Source organism: Stenella coeruleoalba, assembly GCF_951394435.1.
Source record: "Stenella coeruleoalba genome assembly, chromosome: 11".
Taxonomy (NCBI): domain Eukaryota; kingdom Metazoa; phylum Chordata; class Mammalia; order Artiodactyla; family Delphinidae; genus Stenella; species Stenella coeruleoalba.
The window spans coordinates 6,231,008-6,245,324 of record NC_137157.1 but is presented as its reverse complement, the minus strand read 5'-3'; the positions used below and the strand labels follow the sequence as shown (position 1 = coordinate 6,245,324).

The 14,317-nt window shown below is 52.2% G+C and overlaps 1 protein-coding gene across 1 annotated transcript; it reads right to left on the bottom strand.

Annotated features, from left to right (window-relative positions):
• Positions 1-1,381: 1,381 nt before the first annotated feature.
• Positions 1,382-11,876, bottom strand: MCAT (malonyl-CoA-acyl carrier protein transacylase). The gene is made up of 4 exons (XM_079937089.1): positions 11,439-11,876; positions 10,157-10,244; positions 7,367-7,584; positions 1,382-4,360 (listed from the first exon to the last, which is right to left on the bottom strand). Exons 1-4 carry the CDS (start codon positions 11,856-11,858, stop codon positions 3,941-3,943), a joined length of 1,146 nt encoding a protein of 381 aa, XP_079793215.1. The 5' UTR covers positions 11,859-11,876; the 3' UTR covers positions 1,382-3,940.
• Positions 11,877-14,317: the final 2,441 nt, after the last annotated feature.

Here is a 14,317-nt window from a genome sequence, read left to right as displayed (position 1 = left end):
GGGTGAGCCCAGAATCTCCCAGTTCCCAGGCAATTGCTCGGATGCCCCATCTGTGGCAGGCTGTTTCATCTGGAAAGGTCCCTTTCTATCCCAGACAAGTACCCCATCCCCACCAAGCTTATAGACCTGGAAGTGATCCCAGGCCTCACCCTGTGTGGATGTACCAACTCCAAGGCCCGGGCACCCACTGTAGAATCAGAGTGGCCAAGGATGTGGCAAGGCTAAAGCCAGAGGCACCTCTTCCAGGAAGTCCTCCCTGACCACCCAGCTTGCTCCATCCTGAGCTCTCGGGACAAACTGCCCACCCAACCATGTACCCACGTGATTGCAGCCAGGGTTGCCTGTGGCTTCTCCAGGAGTGTGGGGCTCCTCAGGGAAGAGACAGACTGGAAACACTACATGGGGCCCCCAGGTGGCAGCTGATGCTGGCTGGGCAGTGGCCTCTCCCTGCAGGAGTCTGGGGATACATTCCCCAGGGTCATCCTGTCCTGGGGTTTGCAACATTCTTCCCACCCATGGGTATCAGGAGCCCCCACTGTACTACATCAGCTCTGGGGCAGGTTCTGGGGATGTGAAGACAGCATGGGTGCCTGCCTCAGATCTCACACCCATTTTAGGGAAGGAAAAAATGCACATAAAGCAGCCGAGAGTATTGTCGGATGTGTTCTGAGGGCCCCAAAGGACAGAGAAAATGACGGGGCCTGCGGTGGGTGAGAAAAGTCCTCGCTGAGGAGGGGCTGGGGGATCCGAGCTGCAGTACAAAGGCCCTGGGCTGGGAGACAGGCCTGGGCATGGAGGCAGACTGGCCAGCTCGGGGCAGCGTCTGACCCACTGTGTCTCCCAGTTCACACAACCCTGGGGCCTTGCTAGTTTGCTACAACTTTAGTTCCCACGCGGTGCTCGACCTCCTGAGCAGATGCGGTTCCGGCCGTTTGGGCCAGCACTTCACTCTCATCTGCTCCAGACAAGCCCACCCGACTAGGGGGAAACTGAGGCCCAGAGGTAGGGGACTTGACCAAGGGGACCCAGGCTTCCGTCACACCAGGGTCCTCCCACCCCAATCAGATTGGGATCCAGTCAAACCCGCTCCGGCTGCTCCACATGGCAGTTTCCACAGTAGCGGAAAGATGCTCAGCCCTTAGGAGCTGAGAGTGGCTTCAGTCTGAGTCAACAGCAGTACCAGAAAGCACTCTCCAGTCCCTAAAGGGAAGAGCCAGAGGCCTGTCCCTCTCAGGCAGAGGGCAGGGGTCACCCACTGGCCTCATGATTCCTAGGGAATTTCCACACAATGCCCCCCGACCTCCTGCAGCAGTTCTGTGGCAGGCCCCGGGGCACTGCCGCACGCAAAGTGGACACACAGACCACGGGAGGGGAGCGGTGCCCAGTTCCAGGTAGACCTGGGGAGTCAAGTGGCTGGAAGGAGAAGCAGGCCAAGGTTCTCCACGGACATGGAACCAGAGATGTGGTGGCAGGTGCGAGTCCCAACTCGGGGTGGGCTAGATCCTGCGGACCGAGGACAGCACTGGTATCGTCCCCAAGGGCACAGGAACTGTCCAAGGTCCTGCCAAGGAACAGGATGTAGGGTCCACCATGGCCCCCAGGCCCTCACCCTAGGACTCCTCCCAAAGCTCCCTTCACAATCCCCCGCCTCTGTCACTTGTCCAGATTCAGGGTCAGCAGGGGCAGGGCAAGGGCCTGCCCACCCAACCCTCCAGGGCTCCTGAAGTAGAGATGCAGCCCTGCCCACCTGCGTCCCTGAGTTCCCTCCTACTGGGCAGCCCTTGAGGCAAAGAGCTATGTCCAGGGGAGCAGTAAGGCCTGCAGACCCGCCCTCCACCGCTCCTCCGGCTCCCTTGCGTGGGGCTGTACCCAGAGCTGCCCGCAGACCAGCCAGACACCCACAGCCTGGGCCGTGCAGGGAGCTTGCTTTCTCAGAGCTCTCAGCAAAGGGGATTCCAACAGCCTCAGCATTGTTTAAAAACAATAACAAAGTTCTCTGTGAAGGTTTGAAATTTTCTGAAACAAAGTTTGAAGATATATAATAGTTCTTTCTTCATTGTGCTCCAAAGAGCACGCAAACCCAGGCCCTGCTGAAAATTGGGTTCTGTGGCAACATATGCAGTGGTTCTCAGCGTGGAAGGGCTGTGGGAACGTGTGGGCATGTTTGGGGTCACAATGCCCGGAAATGCTACTGGCATGTAATGGCTAGGGGCCAGGACAGCTGCCCACAAGCGCGGGACAGTCCCATACAATGAAGACCAGTTCTGCTCAAAGGCCAACAGGGCCCCAGTTGAGAAACACAGAACTAAAAATGAGAAACCCTTAGGAGTTTGGGGTTTGAGTTTGAATCACTTGCTGTACACCAGAAACTGATACAACACTGTAAATCAACTAGACTTCAATTAAAAAAGAGAAACCCTACCCAGGGTTTGACATGTGCCCACACAACAGCAACATTTAAAGACAAATTCAGGGGCTTCCCTGGTGGTCCAGTGGTTAAGACTTCCCCTTCCAATGCACGGGGTGCAGGTTCAATCCCTGGTCCGGGAGCTAAGATCCCACGTGCCTCGAGGCCAAAAAACCAAAGCAAAACAGAAGCAATAAAGACTTTAAAAATGGTCCACATCAAAAAAACATAAAAAAGGGCTTCCCTGGCGGCGCAGTGGTTAAGAGTCTGCCTGCCAATGCAGGGGACGTGGGTTCAAGCGCTGGTCCGGGAAGATCCCACGTGCCGCGGAGCAACGAAGCCCGTGTGCCACAGCTACTGAGCCTGCGCTCTAGAGCCCACAAGCCACAACTACTGAGCCCGTGAGCCGCAACTACTGAAGCCCGCATGCCTAGAGCCCGCACTCCACAAGAGAAGCCACCGCACCGCAATGAAGAGTAGCCCCTGCTCGCCGCAACTAGAGAAAGCCCACGTGCGGCAACGAAGACCCAATGCAGCCAAAAATAAAAATAAATTAAAAAAAAACAAGCTCAGGGATTTCATTCCCAATATGGTTTTCCTACTATTGCTGAATAATGAAAAAAATCACCCAAGAAGTTTAGAATGACTCGTATTTAATATTGCTATTAGGAGCAGAGAGTCTGCGCCCTGCTCCTGGTGTGGAGCAGCTGAGGACAAGCTCTGCGGGTGGGCCTGAGCCGAACCAGGCCCCAGGCACACAGCAGACACTCCACGACTGCAGTCTAAAGGGCTGACTGGGGGTGGGGGAGGAAACAGGGCCCTCAGCCGCCCTCCCCGCACCACTCCCGCCTTGCTAAAGGACCCTCTTCCCTACCAAGGCAGAGGCCACTCACTCCCTGGCATACAGCAGGCACTCAGTACTTTCTGTGCGGTAAGTAAACAGATGGGGCCCTGGGTCTCCCAACTGTTGAGTGAAGGGGTGGACGGAATGGCTGCCAAGGCCCACTGGGTCCTAAAGCCCTTCAACCTCAGTGACAAAGGAGCTAAGGCTCTGGCCGTGTGTGGCCCGAGGATGCTGGGGCAGCAGAGGAGCCCGTCTGCCACTGGTCAGCCTTGTGGCCATGCCACCTGCCCACGGCACCCACATGGCAGCAGGCCAGGCCTTCCCAGTCCTCAGAACACACCTGCCAGCCAGGTCGTTCCCGCCCCTTGTACAGAGGAGCCCCTGAGCCCCCGAGAGGCGGAGGGGCCTGCTCAAGAGGCAGGGCAGGAACTCACCAGTCTTCACAGAACCGTCATGGCTGCATCTCTCCCCGGCACTCGAACGTGTTTCAAGCGGGGAGAAATGGACTGTGTCATGTAAAGAAATACTCGTTTTCAGTGCTTTTTATGTGGCGCTCAAAGCACTCTGCAAACAATCCCTCCCGATCACCTGCAGGCGGCGGCCTGGCTGGGCTCGGCCCACTGGAGCCCCTTCGGCCTCCTCAGCCACGCGCCCTCCACGCCAAGGTCCTCGGGAGGCCCCTACAGGTTCTAGTGCAGGTCCTCGTCAGCCTCCTGCACCTCCACGTGACTGTAGGACCTCCAGGCCTGCAGGTTACAGCTCTTCAGGATGGTTCCCAGCTGCTTCCCAGGTCCTACTTCAAAAGTTTTGGGGAACTCGGTGCCTTTCTTCCTCTCGTATACGGCGTGCATCGTCTGCTCCCACTTCACCGGGGAGACCACCTGCCGGACCAGCAGTTTCCGGATGTGTTCTGGATGCATGTATCTACTGCCGTTAACGTTTGAGTGGACGGACACCAGAGGCTTCCTGACATCAATTGCCTTTAAAACTTGTGCCAGGGGCTCCAAAGCTGGCTCCATGAGGCTGGTGTGGAACCCACCGCTAACCGGCAACATCTTGGTGCGTCTGAAGTGATACTTGGAGGAATTCTTCTGGAGAAACTGCAGAGCCTGGAAGCAAAAGAAGGGACGTTTAAACCAAGCAAATCTTAGGGGAAGAAACAGAGAGGCAGTCACCACTGGCTGATGTCACAGTCCTACGTATAGGACCTGCTTATCTCTACACACCAGCACCGGTTACTTCATCCTGCACAGCTGCCGAGTCGTGTCCCAGAAGCCCTCACCAGCCCGGTGGCCCCAGGCAGCCTCTCTGAACTTCTTTTAGTCCATCCATAAAATGAGCACAATTTTACCTACTTCTATATAAGATTGCTGGGAAGTGATCAAATAGGAGGTATCCGATGAATGAAAAAGCAGTATCTAGTAAGTGTCAGTTTTCAATTAGAATTCTGCTACTCTTCATAATTTTTTTAAGCCTGTTTTCTTGTTACTCCATAACCTTCAAGATGAAAATTCACAGGATTCCAGCCTCACTTCACAATCCAAGGTCTGAAACCCCTCATCTGGGCTCCTCTAGAGAAGACAAGAGCTTGATTAAAAGGGGCCTCTGGGACTAACAGGCCCCAACTTAGAACCACTTGCAAACATCTTTAGAACAGTATATATTCTTAAGAGACCCTGTGCCCTCGGGACACAGCCCAAGGCCTACCACCCTGACAGCCCTTCACTGGGATCCACCAAAGGCCTTCCTATGCACTAAACCATCTGCCACGTCCCTCCAACCTGACACCATCCACGGCCTGCTCAGAAGCTGGGCCAGCTGCTCCTGACGACTCAAGGTAAGTCGTGGCAGCTGCGTGACCTTGGGCACTTTACCTGTCAGTGCCTTAGTTTCCTCACCTGTAAAATGGCGATAACAACAGTTACGTCACAGGGCTATGAAGAACTATGCTCGGTATACAAACCCTAGAGAGGGGCAGCGATTATTAACTTGTTACCAAGCCCATCCATGTCCACCGGAAAAAATACAGCAGGGTCTGGAGTTCCCTGGTGGCCTAGTGGTTAGGATTCCAGGCTTTCACTACTGTGGCCCAGGTTCAATCCCTGATTGAGGAACTGAGATCCTGCAAGCTGTGCGGCACGGCCAAAAAAAAAAAAAAATACAGCGGGGAAGCTATTTGTGCCCCGAAAGGGGAGGGATGACTATTTCTGGTTGGATGGTGCTCGTTCGTCCCTCTCTGTGGGCCCCGCCCTGCAGGAGCTTAGCCTGCTGCCCAGGCACGGCCAGTTCAGCCCGAGGCTCATCACGTGTCACTTCCCTCTGCCGTGAGTCAGTCCATCTGTTCCACACCACCCCCCCCCCACCCCGAGGCTGCTCAGCCGCCTGAGCCTTGGGGCGAAATCCAAGTGGAGCAGAGCCCAGCACAGCGAACTGTCATGGAGTGTGAACCATGCGTCTGGGAAGCACGGAGGGGTCTGGGCTGTCACTGCAGCAGAGTCTAGCCTGACCTGACTGACCTGGTGCTTCACACCCAATTCCACGCTCCATCCATCCCCACCTCACTGAGGGATACGCCCCCAGCGCCTCTCTGAACAGGAGACTCTTGGACTTCACAGCCCAAGCCCTTCCCACCACGCCTGGACACTTCTGATCACCGGCATCTACGGAGACAGCTGCTCGGGGGCACTTCTGCACCACCGCCACGGTCTCTAAGTGCTTTCCATGGGAAGCCTCTGGATTCATCCAACTCAAGTCCCAGGTCAGGGCCACAGGAGTCAAGGACACAGCCTCGGGGTCCAGAGGCTCCTCTGGCTGGCTCTCAGGCCAGGCATGGGTCTAGCAAAGGGCAAGGAGTTTTTTCACATCCACTGTTGGGAAAGGGACTCACCTGCTCAGGGGACTCTGCCCGCACCTAAGCTGTTTGCTGTAGCACTTCCAACAGCACCAAAGGCCAAACCTGGGAATCCCAGGAATCGCCACCTGCACTGGATGCCCACCTGTCTGGGAGCCTGGGAGACTCCTGCCTTGACTGGGGGGCCCCTCCTGGCCCACTTATGGGCTTCCTTCCAAGGCTATTAATGGGAATAAGCAACCAGCTCCATGATTCGCTTGGGGCCACCGTAGCTGGTCTTCCCGTCATCTCAGAACTGCCCCAGAGGCTCTCACTGATTCAGAGGAGATACGTAAGGACACCGGCATACTGGCAAGGCCTTAACAGGGAGATGAACCAGCATGGTCAAGTGGAGGAAACTTGGACCTCAGAGGGACGTGGACGGGAGCTCTCACCCTGCCTCCACCACCACTAAGCCCTTGGCCCTCTGCCTCACCTTCCCGGTGTAGAGCTCCCGTCCACAGAGCACAGGACCAGACGGAGGACCGGAGGAGACAAGACGGGGAAGCACCCATCCGGTCTGCACTCAACACTCCCCAGCCAGGCACACGGTACAGAACTGCCCCTTCCGTCAGGCGCTCCTGTCTGCCTGGGATGCCCCTGCTCTTGGCAACCTCATCCTCCAGGCACCGCCTCCTGGCACCCTGGTAGTCAGCCTGACCCTTACTGTGCCCTGAAACCTGGAGTCATCCATTCACAGCCAGCCTTCCTTTGACAGCAGGAACCCCGGCTGATCCGTCCGTGTGTCCTCAGTGCTTGCCACACAGGAGCTGCCCGAGAAAGGATGTCTGGGGCAGCAGTGAGTGGAAGGATGGACAGAAGGAAAGGCTGCAAAAACAGACACCTAAGAAAAAGTAGAGCAGGGCAGAGTAACCCAGCAGGAAACAGCTTCTCTCTCCAAAGAAGCAACTGGACCATAGGCTGTAAGAAGCCCAGAACGTATCACAGGAAGGCCCTGGAGATCATCTGGCCCAGCCCCTTTACTTTCCACGTGGGCTGGAAATTTGCCCAAGGTCTGTACGTGGTGGAGCGGAGACAGTACCCCAGCCTCCTGCCTCTCCCTGCAGTGCTCGCTCCACCACACACACCCCTGGCCCCCAGATGCCTCCCAAGGACCAGGGCTGGGCAGAGCACCTGTTACGCTCTGTGCGCTCCCAGGTGTGGAATAATTCCAACCTTCTGGACTGGACGGGGGTCTAGGAAGGTTGCTCCCGTGAACACCCACCTCCAGGTGTCCTGAGATCACCCTGCAGTCGGGAAAGAGGTAGCTGGACACCTCGCACACGGGGTTCTCTATGCCCAAAGTCCTGCAGTGCTCCTGGGCCTCCAGACAGGCAAAGGTGAACTTGGACTGAGGCTGGCCGACGACAGACAACATCCCACTGGGGACAGCTTCCGAGGCTTCCTGCATGGCCTCAGCTCGGATTTTCACTGCATACAAACCTACCCAGAGAGAAGTGCATTTGGAAAAATCAAGGCACGTAATGGAGAAGAGAAGCCCAGACCCAAAAAGCAAAGCACAAATTCCACACTGTGTGCTGGAGACACTGATATTGGTATCCATCACCAGTCTACAAGCCGCAGTTCTACGTATCTGAAACCATACATATATGGTACCACCATCATCAAAAGGCAGGGTGCTGTCCCTGGCACAACCTCAGTGTCCACTGACAGATGGATAAAGAAGACGTGGTACATATATATGATGGAATATTAGTCTAAAAAAGAATGGAATAATGCCACTTGCAGCAACATGGCTGGACCTAGAGATTATCATACTAAGTGAAGTTAGAAAGACAAACACCATGTATCACTTATATGTGGAATCTAAAATACGACACAAACGAACATATCTACGAAACAGAAACAGACTGAGATATAGAGAACAGACTTGTGGCTGCCAAGGGGGAGGGAACATGGCGGGGGGAAGGATTGGGAGTTGGGGATTAGCACATGCAAACTATTATATACAGGATAAACAACAAGGTCCTACTGTAGAGCACAGGGATATACATCCAATATCCTGTGATAAACCATAATGGAAAAGAATATGAAAAAGCATATATGTATAACTGAATCACTTTTCTGTACAGCAGAAATTAGCACAACATTGTAAATCAACTATACTTCAATAAAATTTAAAAACAAAACAAAAAAGAATGGACTGCAATTACTGGACAGCTATCATCCTGGTCCTGGGCCAGACCAAGGAGCGGGTAAGGGACCAATCCAGGGTTTGATGGGACAACAAAGTCTGAGGAACAAACCCTGCACCCTTTCTCTCTAACACACTTTCGTTCACCCGGCACCGTATTATGTCTGTACTGGACTTTTAGCCCTTACACAAGCAGAACTGTGGAGCAAATACATTAAAAGCCTGTGTTAACAGGCAGGAGAGAACCCACAGGAACGTGGAAACCCTCCCAGGCAGGCATTAGATAACTATGCAAATTGTCAAGTGAAAAAACACAGAATGTCAATAATCCTGCAAATTACATACACATAAAACTGTATTTGTATAAAACAGTTTTATTAGGATGTGGAAATATGAAAAATTTTTTCCACTTCCTTGATAATGCTTCCTTCCTATAATGCTTTTTTAAAAAACAATGAGGTGAATTTCACATAAAATATAACCAGTTTCAAGTGTATAATTCAGTGGTATTTGTTTTGTTCATGTTGTACAACCACCAGCTCTAGTTTCAAAACTTTCCATCAGCCCAGAAAACACCTCATTTCTCCTTCCCTCCATGCCCAGTAACCTCTCATCTGTTGTCTCTCTGGATTTATGTATTCTGGACATTTCACATAAAAATACGTGATTTTTGTGTCTGGCTTCTTTCACGTAGCATGTTTTTGATGTTCATCCACACTGCAACGTAAGTATTTCATTTCTTTTTATGGCTGAATAATATTCCACTGGATGGATCGACTACAATTTGTTTATCCATTCATCTGATCATGGACATTTGGATCATTCCCACCTTTTGGCTATGATGACTAATGCTGTTATAAACATCTGTGTACAAGTTTTTCTGTGTGGACATATGTTTTCATTTCATATAGACCTGAGTAGAGCTACTGGGTCACATGGTAATTCTATGCTTAACTGGAGGAACCACCAAATTGTTTTCCACAATGGCTGCACCACTTTACATTTCACCAACAATGTGTGAGGTTCCTACATCCTTGTCAACACTTATTATTTTCCTCTTTTGGATTTTAAATTAAAGCCACCCCAGTGGGTATGAAGTGGTGCCCCACTGCGGTTTTGATTTGCATTTCCCTAATGATTGGTGATGTTGCACATCTTTTCATGTGCTTATTGGTCCTTCGTATATCTTCTCTGGAGAAATGTCTATTCAAGTCCTTTGTATTTAACTATAAGCAAAAATGTTTACATGTTTATACACAAAAATCTTAAGAAGTGGAACTGATATGGCTCACGATCAAACACTGATTTATTCTTTTTCACTTAATGAGAATCTATTGATGATCTACCACACGACAGGCACTGGACGTACACGAGTGGACTAAGAATGCACATAAGTAGAGGGAGACACTAAAGCAAGAAGATTTCACAAGACTACAAGAAGAAAGAAATTCCCTGATGAACCCTTCAAGCTTAAAAGGGAATCAAGGTGAAGTCTGGTCCTCAGGTCCCATTGTCACCCCCACCCATGGCTCCCTTCTCTATTACCCCTGAGTAGGTCCAGAATTACTTTTGGTAGTGCCCCTTGTCCTCAGTAAGCCCAGCAAGACAATACCCCATGCATAAAACCGAACCTTGGGACTTCCCTGGTGTTCTAATGGTTAAGAATCCGCCTTCCAATGCAGGGACGTGCGTTCGATCCCTGGTCACAGAACTAAGATCCCACATGCCACAGGGCAACTAAGCCCATGCGCTCTGGAGCCCACGCTCCGCAATGAAAGATCCCCCATGCCACAACTAAGACTCGATGTAGCCAAATAAATAAATATTAAAAAAAAAAAAACCAAACCTCTTCCTATGTACCTTCACAAAATTCCATGGCTCCAGCAAACACTAGGGCTGCAAATTCTCCCACACTGAATCCAGCAGCAGCAACACAGTTCTCAATAACCTGCAGCGACACATGCAGAAGAACATGAGGCCAAGTTCTCAGGCGAGTTCAGTCCGGGGCTCTGCACTTTCAAGCTGACAGGGGTTCAGCAGTTCAGTGAGCCAGGTTCTGCTGGCCTGGTGCTCCAGCTAGAAGACAACACACAGAAGTGGCCTTGACTATCACTGATCCAGCCCTTTACTGATGAGGAACTTTAACTGGCAAGGCAAGTTAAAGCCTACTGGCGGACTCCTTGGTTGAGCTGTGATGCCAACCCAGGGCTCTGGATTCTCTTGCTTCTGCCCTGGTGCTGCCCCTCAGGCTGATGGAGACAGAGGACGCTAAGTACAGAAGTTAAGAGCATGACCTTTAGAGTCACCTCTGGATTTGATTTTTAGCCTGGGAGAGTTCCCTAACGCCTGCGCCTCAGTTATCTCATCTGTGAAATGGGGAGAGCAGCAGGACCGACCTCACAGGGCTGCTGAGAGAATTACATGGAGATAACACCCCTACATCGCTCAGCACAGACCTGGCCCAGGACAGGCACTGGATGAATGTTATTATCATGACTCGACATGACCACTTAAACTAATTCCTCTAATATCTCTGAGTCTTCTTTCCTTACCCACTAAGTAACAGTACTTACCTCACAAGGCTGTTGTGAGGATGAAATGGGGGTAAAGTACGAGCTTAACATTTACTGTTGTGATGATAAATATTAATAGCAATCATTTCACAACTTCAAGTGAACTGATACTTTCAGATATCACCTTCTCAATGACCCTTCCTTTACGGGTGAAGCTTAATCCTTCTAAAATCATTTAGTAATTAATTAAATGATTAAGGATCATTTAAAATCGCAACCCGGCCCTCCACTCCCTGGCCCCTTTCCCTGCTCTATTCTTCTTTCTGAAACACTTATCTTTAACACACTACGTAATTTACATAGCATATTTATTCTCTATTATCTATCTCCTTGCCCTAACATGCAAGCGCCCCAGGCGCAGGGATCCTTGTTTTGTTTGTTGTAGGCTGTATCCCCTGGGCCTACAACAGTGCCGGGCACGGTGGGAACTCAGTAACGATCTGCCGAACAGATCAGACCTTGGAGCACGCCGGCCTGGCAGGCTGGAGCCTCGGCTGGACCGCGACCTAGCTGTGAGAGCTCGGGCAGAGCCCATTCTCCCCGGCCTGCCACCGGGCCTCGGGCCTCACCGCGGGCTGCAGGTGATGCAGTTTCTCGACGGCGGCCAGCGAAGCCACGAAAACGGCGGGCTGGCAGTGCACGGTGCGGTCCAGGGCCTCCTGCGGCCCATGCAGGCTCAGCTCCAGCAAGTCGTAGCCCAGCACGCGGTGGGCGGCGGCGTAGAGCTCGCGGACGCGCGGGTAGCGGAGCAGACCGCGGCCCATGCCCACCACCTGGCTGCCCTGGCCGGGGAAGAGCAGCACCGAGCACTGGCCCGGCAACCGCCGCACCGAGGCCTCCCGGGGCCCTTCCTCCGCCGCTGTCGCATCTCGCAGCAGCTCCTCCACGTCCACCGCGCCCGGGGGAGGCAGCAGGAAGCTCGAGGCGCCGCGGCGGCAGCTCACGCCCCGGCCCCAGGCCCACGCAGCCCGCGCGACCCGTACGTTCATGCTGAGGAACCGGCCCCACGCGCGTTACCAGGGCGACCGAGGCCCGACTGCGGCGGCGCGGCGCAGCGCGGCGCGGTCCTTGACGCATTTCCTGCCGGCGGGGAGAGGCACCGCTGGGCGGAAAGAAAGGTTCCGCTGTTACCGATTCCGTCCCTGCTCTGAAACTGTCGGCTGTGCGCCGGGTGATCCACACGCTTACCTAAACCTCCGCAGGAAAAAATAAAACACGACACCGCACCACAATGAGCCCTCAAACATATTTATTAAGTAAACAACTCAATGCAAGGTAATATTCAACCTAGCATGGGAAAAGTACTTGAAACGCTTCCACATTCTTTCTTGCATCTGATTTTCCCAGCACTGTCCTCTTTGATGTTTCCTACAAACCAGACACGGTGCCAGGCACAAAATAATCGTCCAATTAATACTTGTCCCGTTGAACAAAGCCCTGGATATTTTTCAGACATTAGTCTGTTTAATTCCTCACAGCAACGCTGTGACGAATAGGTGCTATTATTATCCTTAGTTTACACATGAGTAGACAAGGGCTCAAAGACAGGTGGTTAGTGACAAAAGGAGGACTGGAAATTGGGGGTGCAAGGCTGGGTCAGAGAGAGTCTAATTCTGACCTCATCTCTACATCCCTTTACGCCCCCTGCTCCTCTTTCATTCCCTGCCAGCCTCTTCTAAGGAGCGCAGGACACACACACACACACACACACACACACACACACACACACACACACACACACAAGCTCACTCCACACCTCAGAATGAGGAAGATCTAGGTAGACCTGAGGTAGGAGATAGGTGGGCCGCTGGGCTGCACAACTGGGGTTTGTCAAGTGGAGTAAAATTGAAGCTTTGTTCTCACCCAGGCACTCCAAAGACAAAGCTAGTGGCAGAAACTGAGCTCTGCTAAGGTAAAGAGATAAGGCACCCACTCCTGAGGTCAATAAAAACTTCCCTGTCTGCACATGCTCAGGAAGGCTCCTTGGGGGTCAGAAAGGGAGCAGCCGCCACCCCACAGTATGTGTGGACATACACCCAGCTAGAAGGCCTCTGCAGTGGGATCCATCTTAGCAAAATGTTGCACATGCATGTTGGGGAGGGTCCTGGGACCCATCAGCTGTGAAAAAAGAACCGAGATAATTGGCCAAATGTAAACCAAGACCCGAAGAACTGTCCTATATACGTGATTTAAATCACCTCATTACTGAGCTCCTCATTCAGGACTCCCACACTCCTCTCTGTGGGTATATTTCTGGCTAGCTTCTGACTTACTGGCCCCCCCTCATTAGAGAGGAGGCTGGTAGCCTTTCCCTCCAGGTGTGTATTTCTGCCCTGCTTCTGTCTTAAACAAACTGTTTGTCTGTGTGCTCTCCCACATGTTATGCTGTGTCTCTAATAATAAACTTTGTACCTGATTTTACAGTTTTTGCCTTCTTGAAACACTCTTGCTTTAAAATGGGGGAAAGAGCTAGGGCCCCTTTGCTTCTAGTCTCTAGCCCCTCGTGGTCTAGCAGCTACGATTCCTGGTTTTCATCTAGGCTATCCAGGTTCGACTCCTGGGCAGAGAACTACAATCTCTCTTCAGGACTGCTCACTGCTGTCTCTCCGAGATCAGACTTACATCATCAAGTCTACTACAGTGAGCTTGTCCTGAGAAAAGAATCAGATGAGCTCTCAGGTCATCCGCAGCAGCCTTGCTTTTGACACGGAAAAGGAGGAAGTGAGGTGCATATCCAGCAAGAGGAGATTAGTTAAATAAATGATGGCAAATCTATACAATGCTGTGGTGATAAAAGATATGGAGGAGGTTTTCAGGTTAAGACATGAACAGAGCACACGCTGCCTCCAGAAGCACATAAACCCAGAGGAAAGGAATCTTTTAAAGACATAAAACAAGGACAGGGAGAACAGGAACAGCAACAGAATCTCTTCAAGCTGGAAACCAGGATGAACAGTATTATCTGATTCAGGAGACTCCAGACGGCCGAAGGCTGAGAACCAACCCTTATTCATACAACAGAATCCTTAACTGCTTAGGAACTGGTAGCCCTAGGCACTTCTAGATCTAAGGGTTAAAAAAGGCTGAAACTGGGCTTCCGTGGTGGCGCAGTGGTTGAGAGTCCGCCTGCCGATGTAGGGGACACGGGTTCGTGCCCCGGTGCGGGAAGATCCCACATGCCGCGGAGCGGCTGGGCCCGTGAGCCATGGCCGCTGAGCCTGCGCATCCGGAGCCTGTGCTCCGCAACGGGAGAGGCCACAACAGTGAGAGGCCCGCGTACCGCAAAAAAAAAAAAAAAAAAAAAAAAAAAGGCTGAAATTAAGAGAACTATTTGAAGGTGTCTTTCAAGAACAGTTAGATCTTTAGATGTCTTCCCTCTCTTTAGCCCCTGGGTGATACCTCTCCCTCATTCTGGCAAATGCTTAGCTCTGGAAAGGGCTGGGCAGGC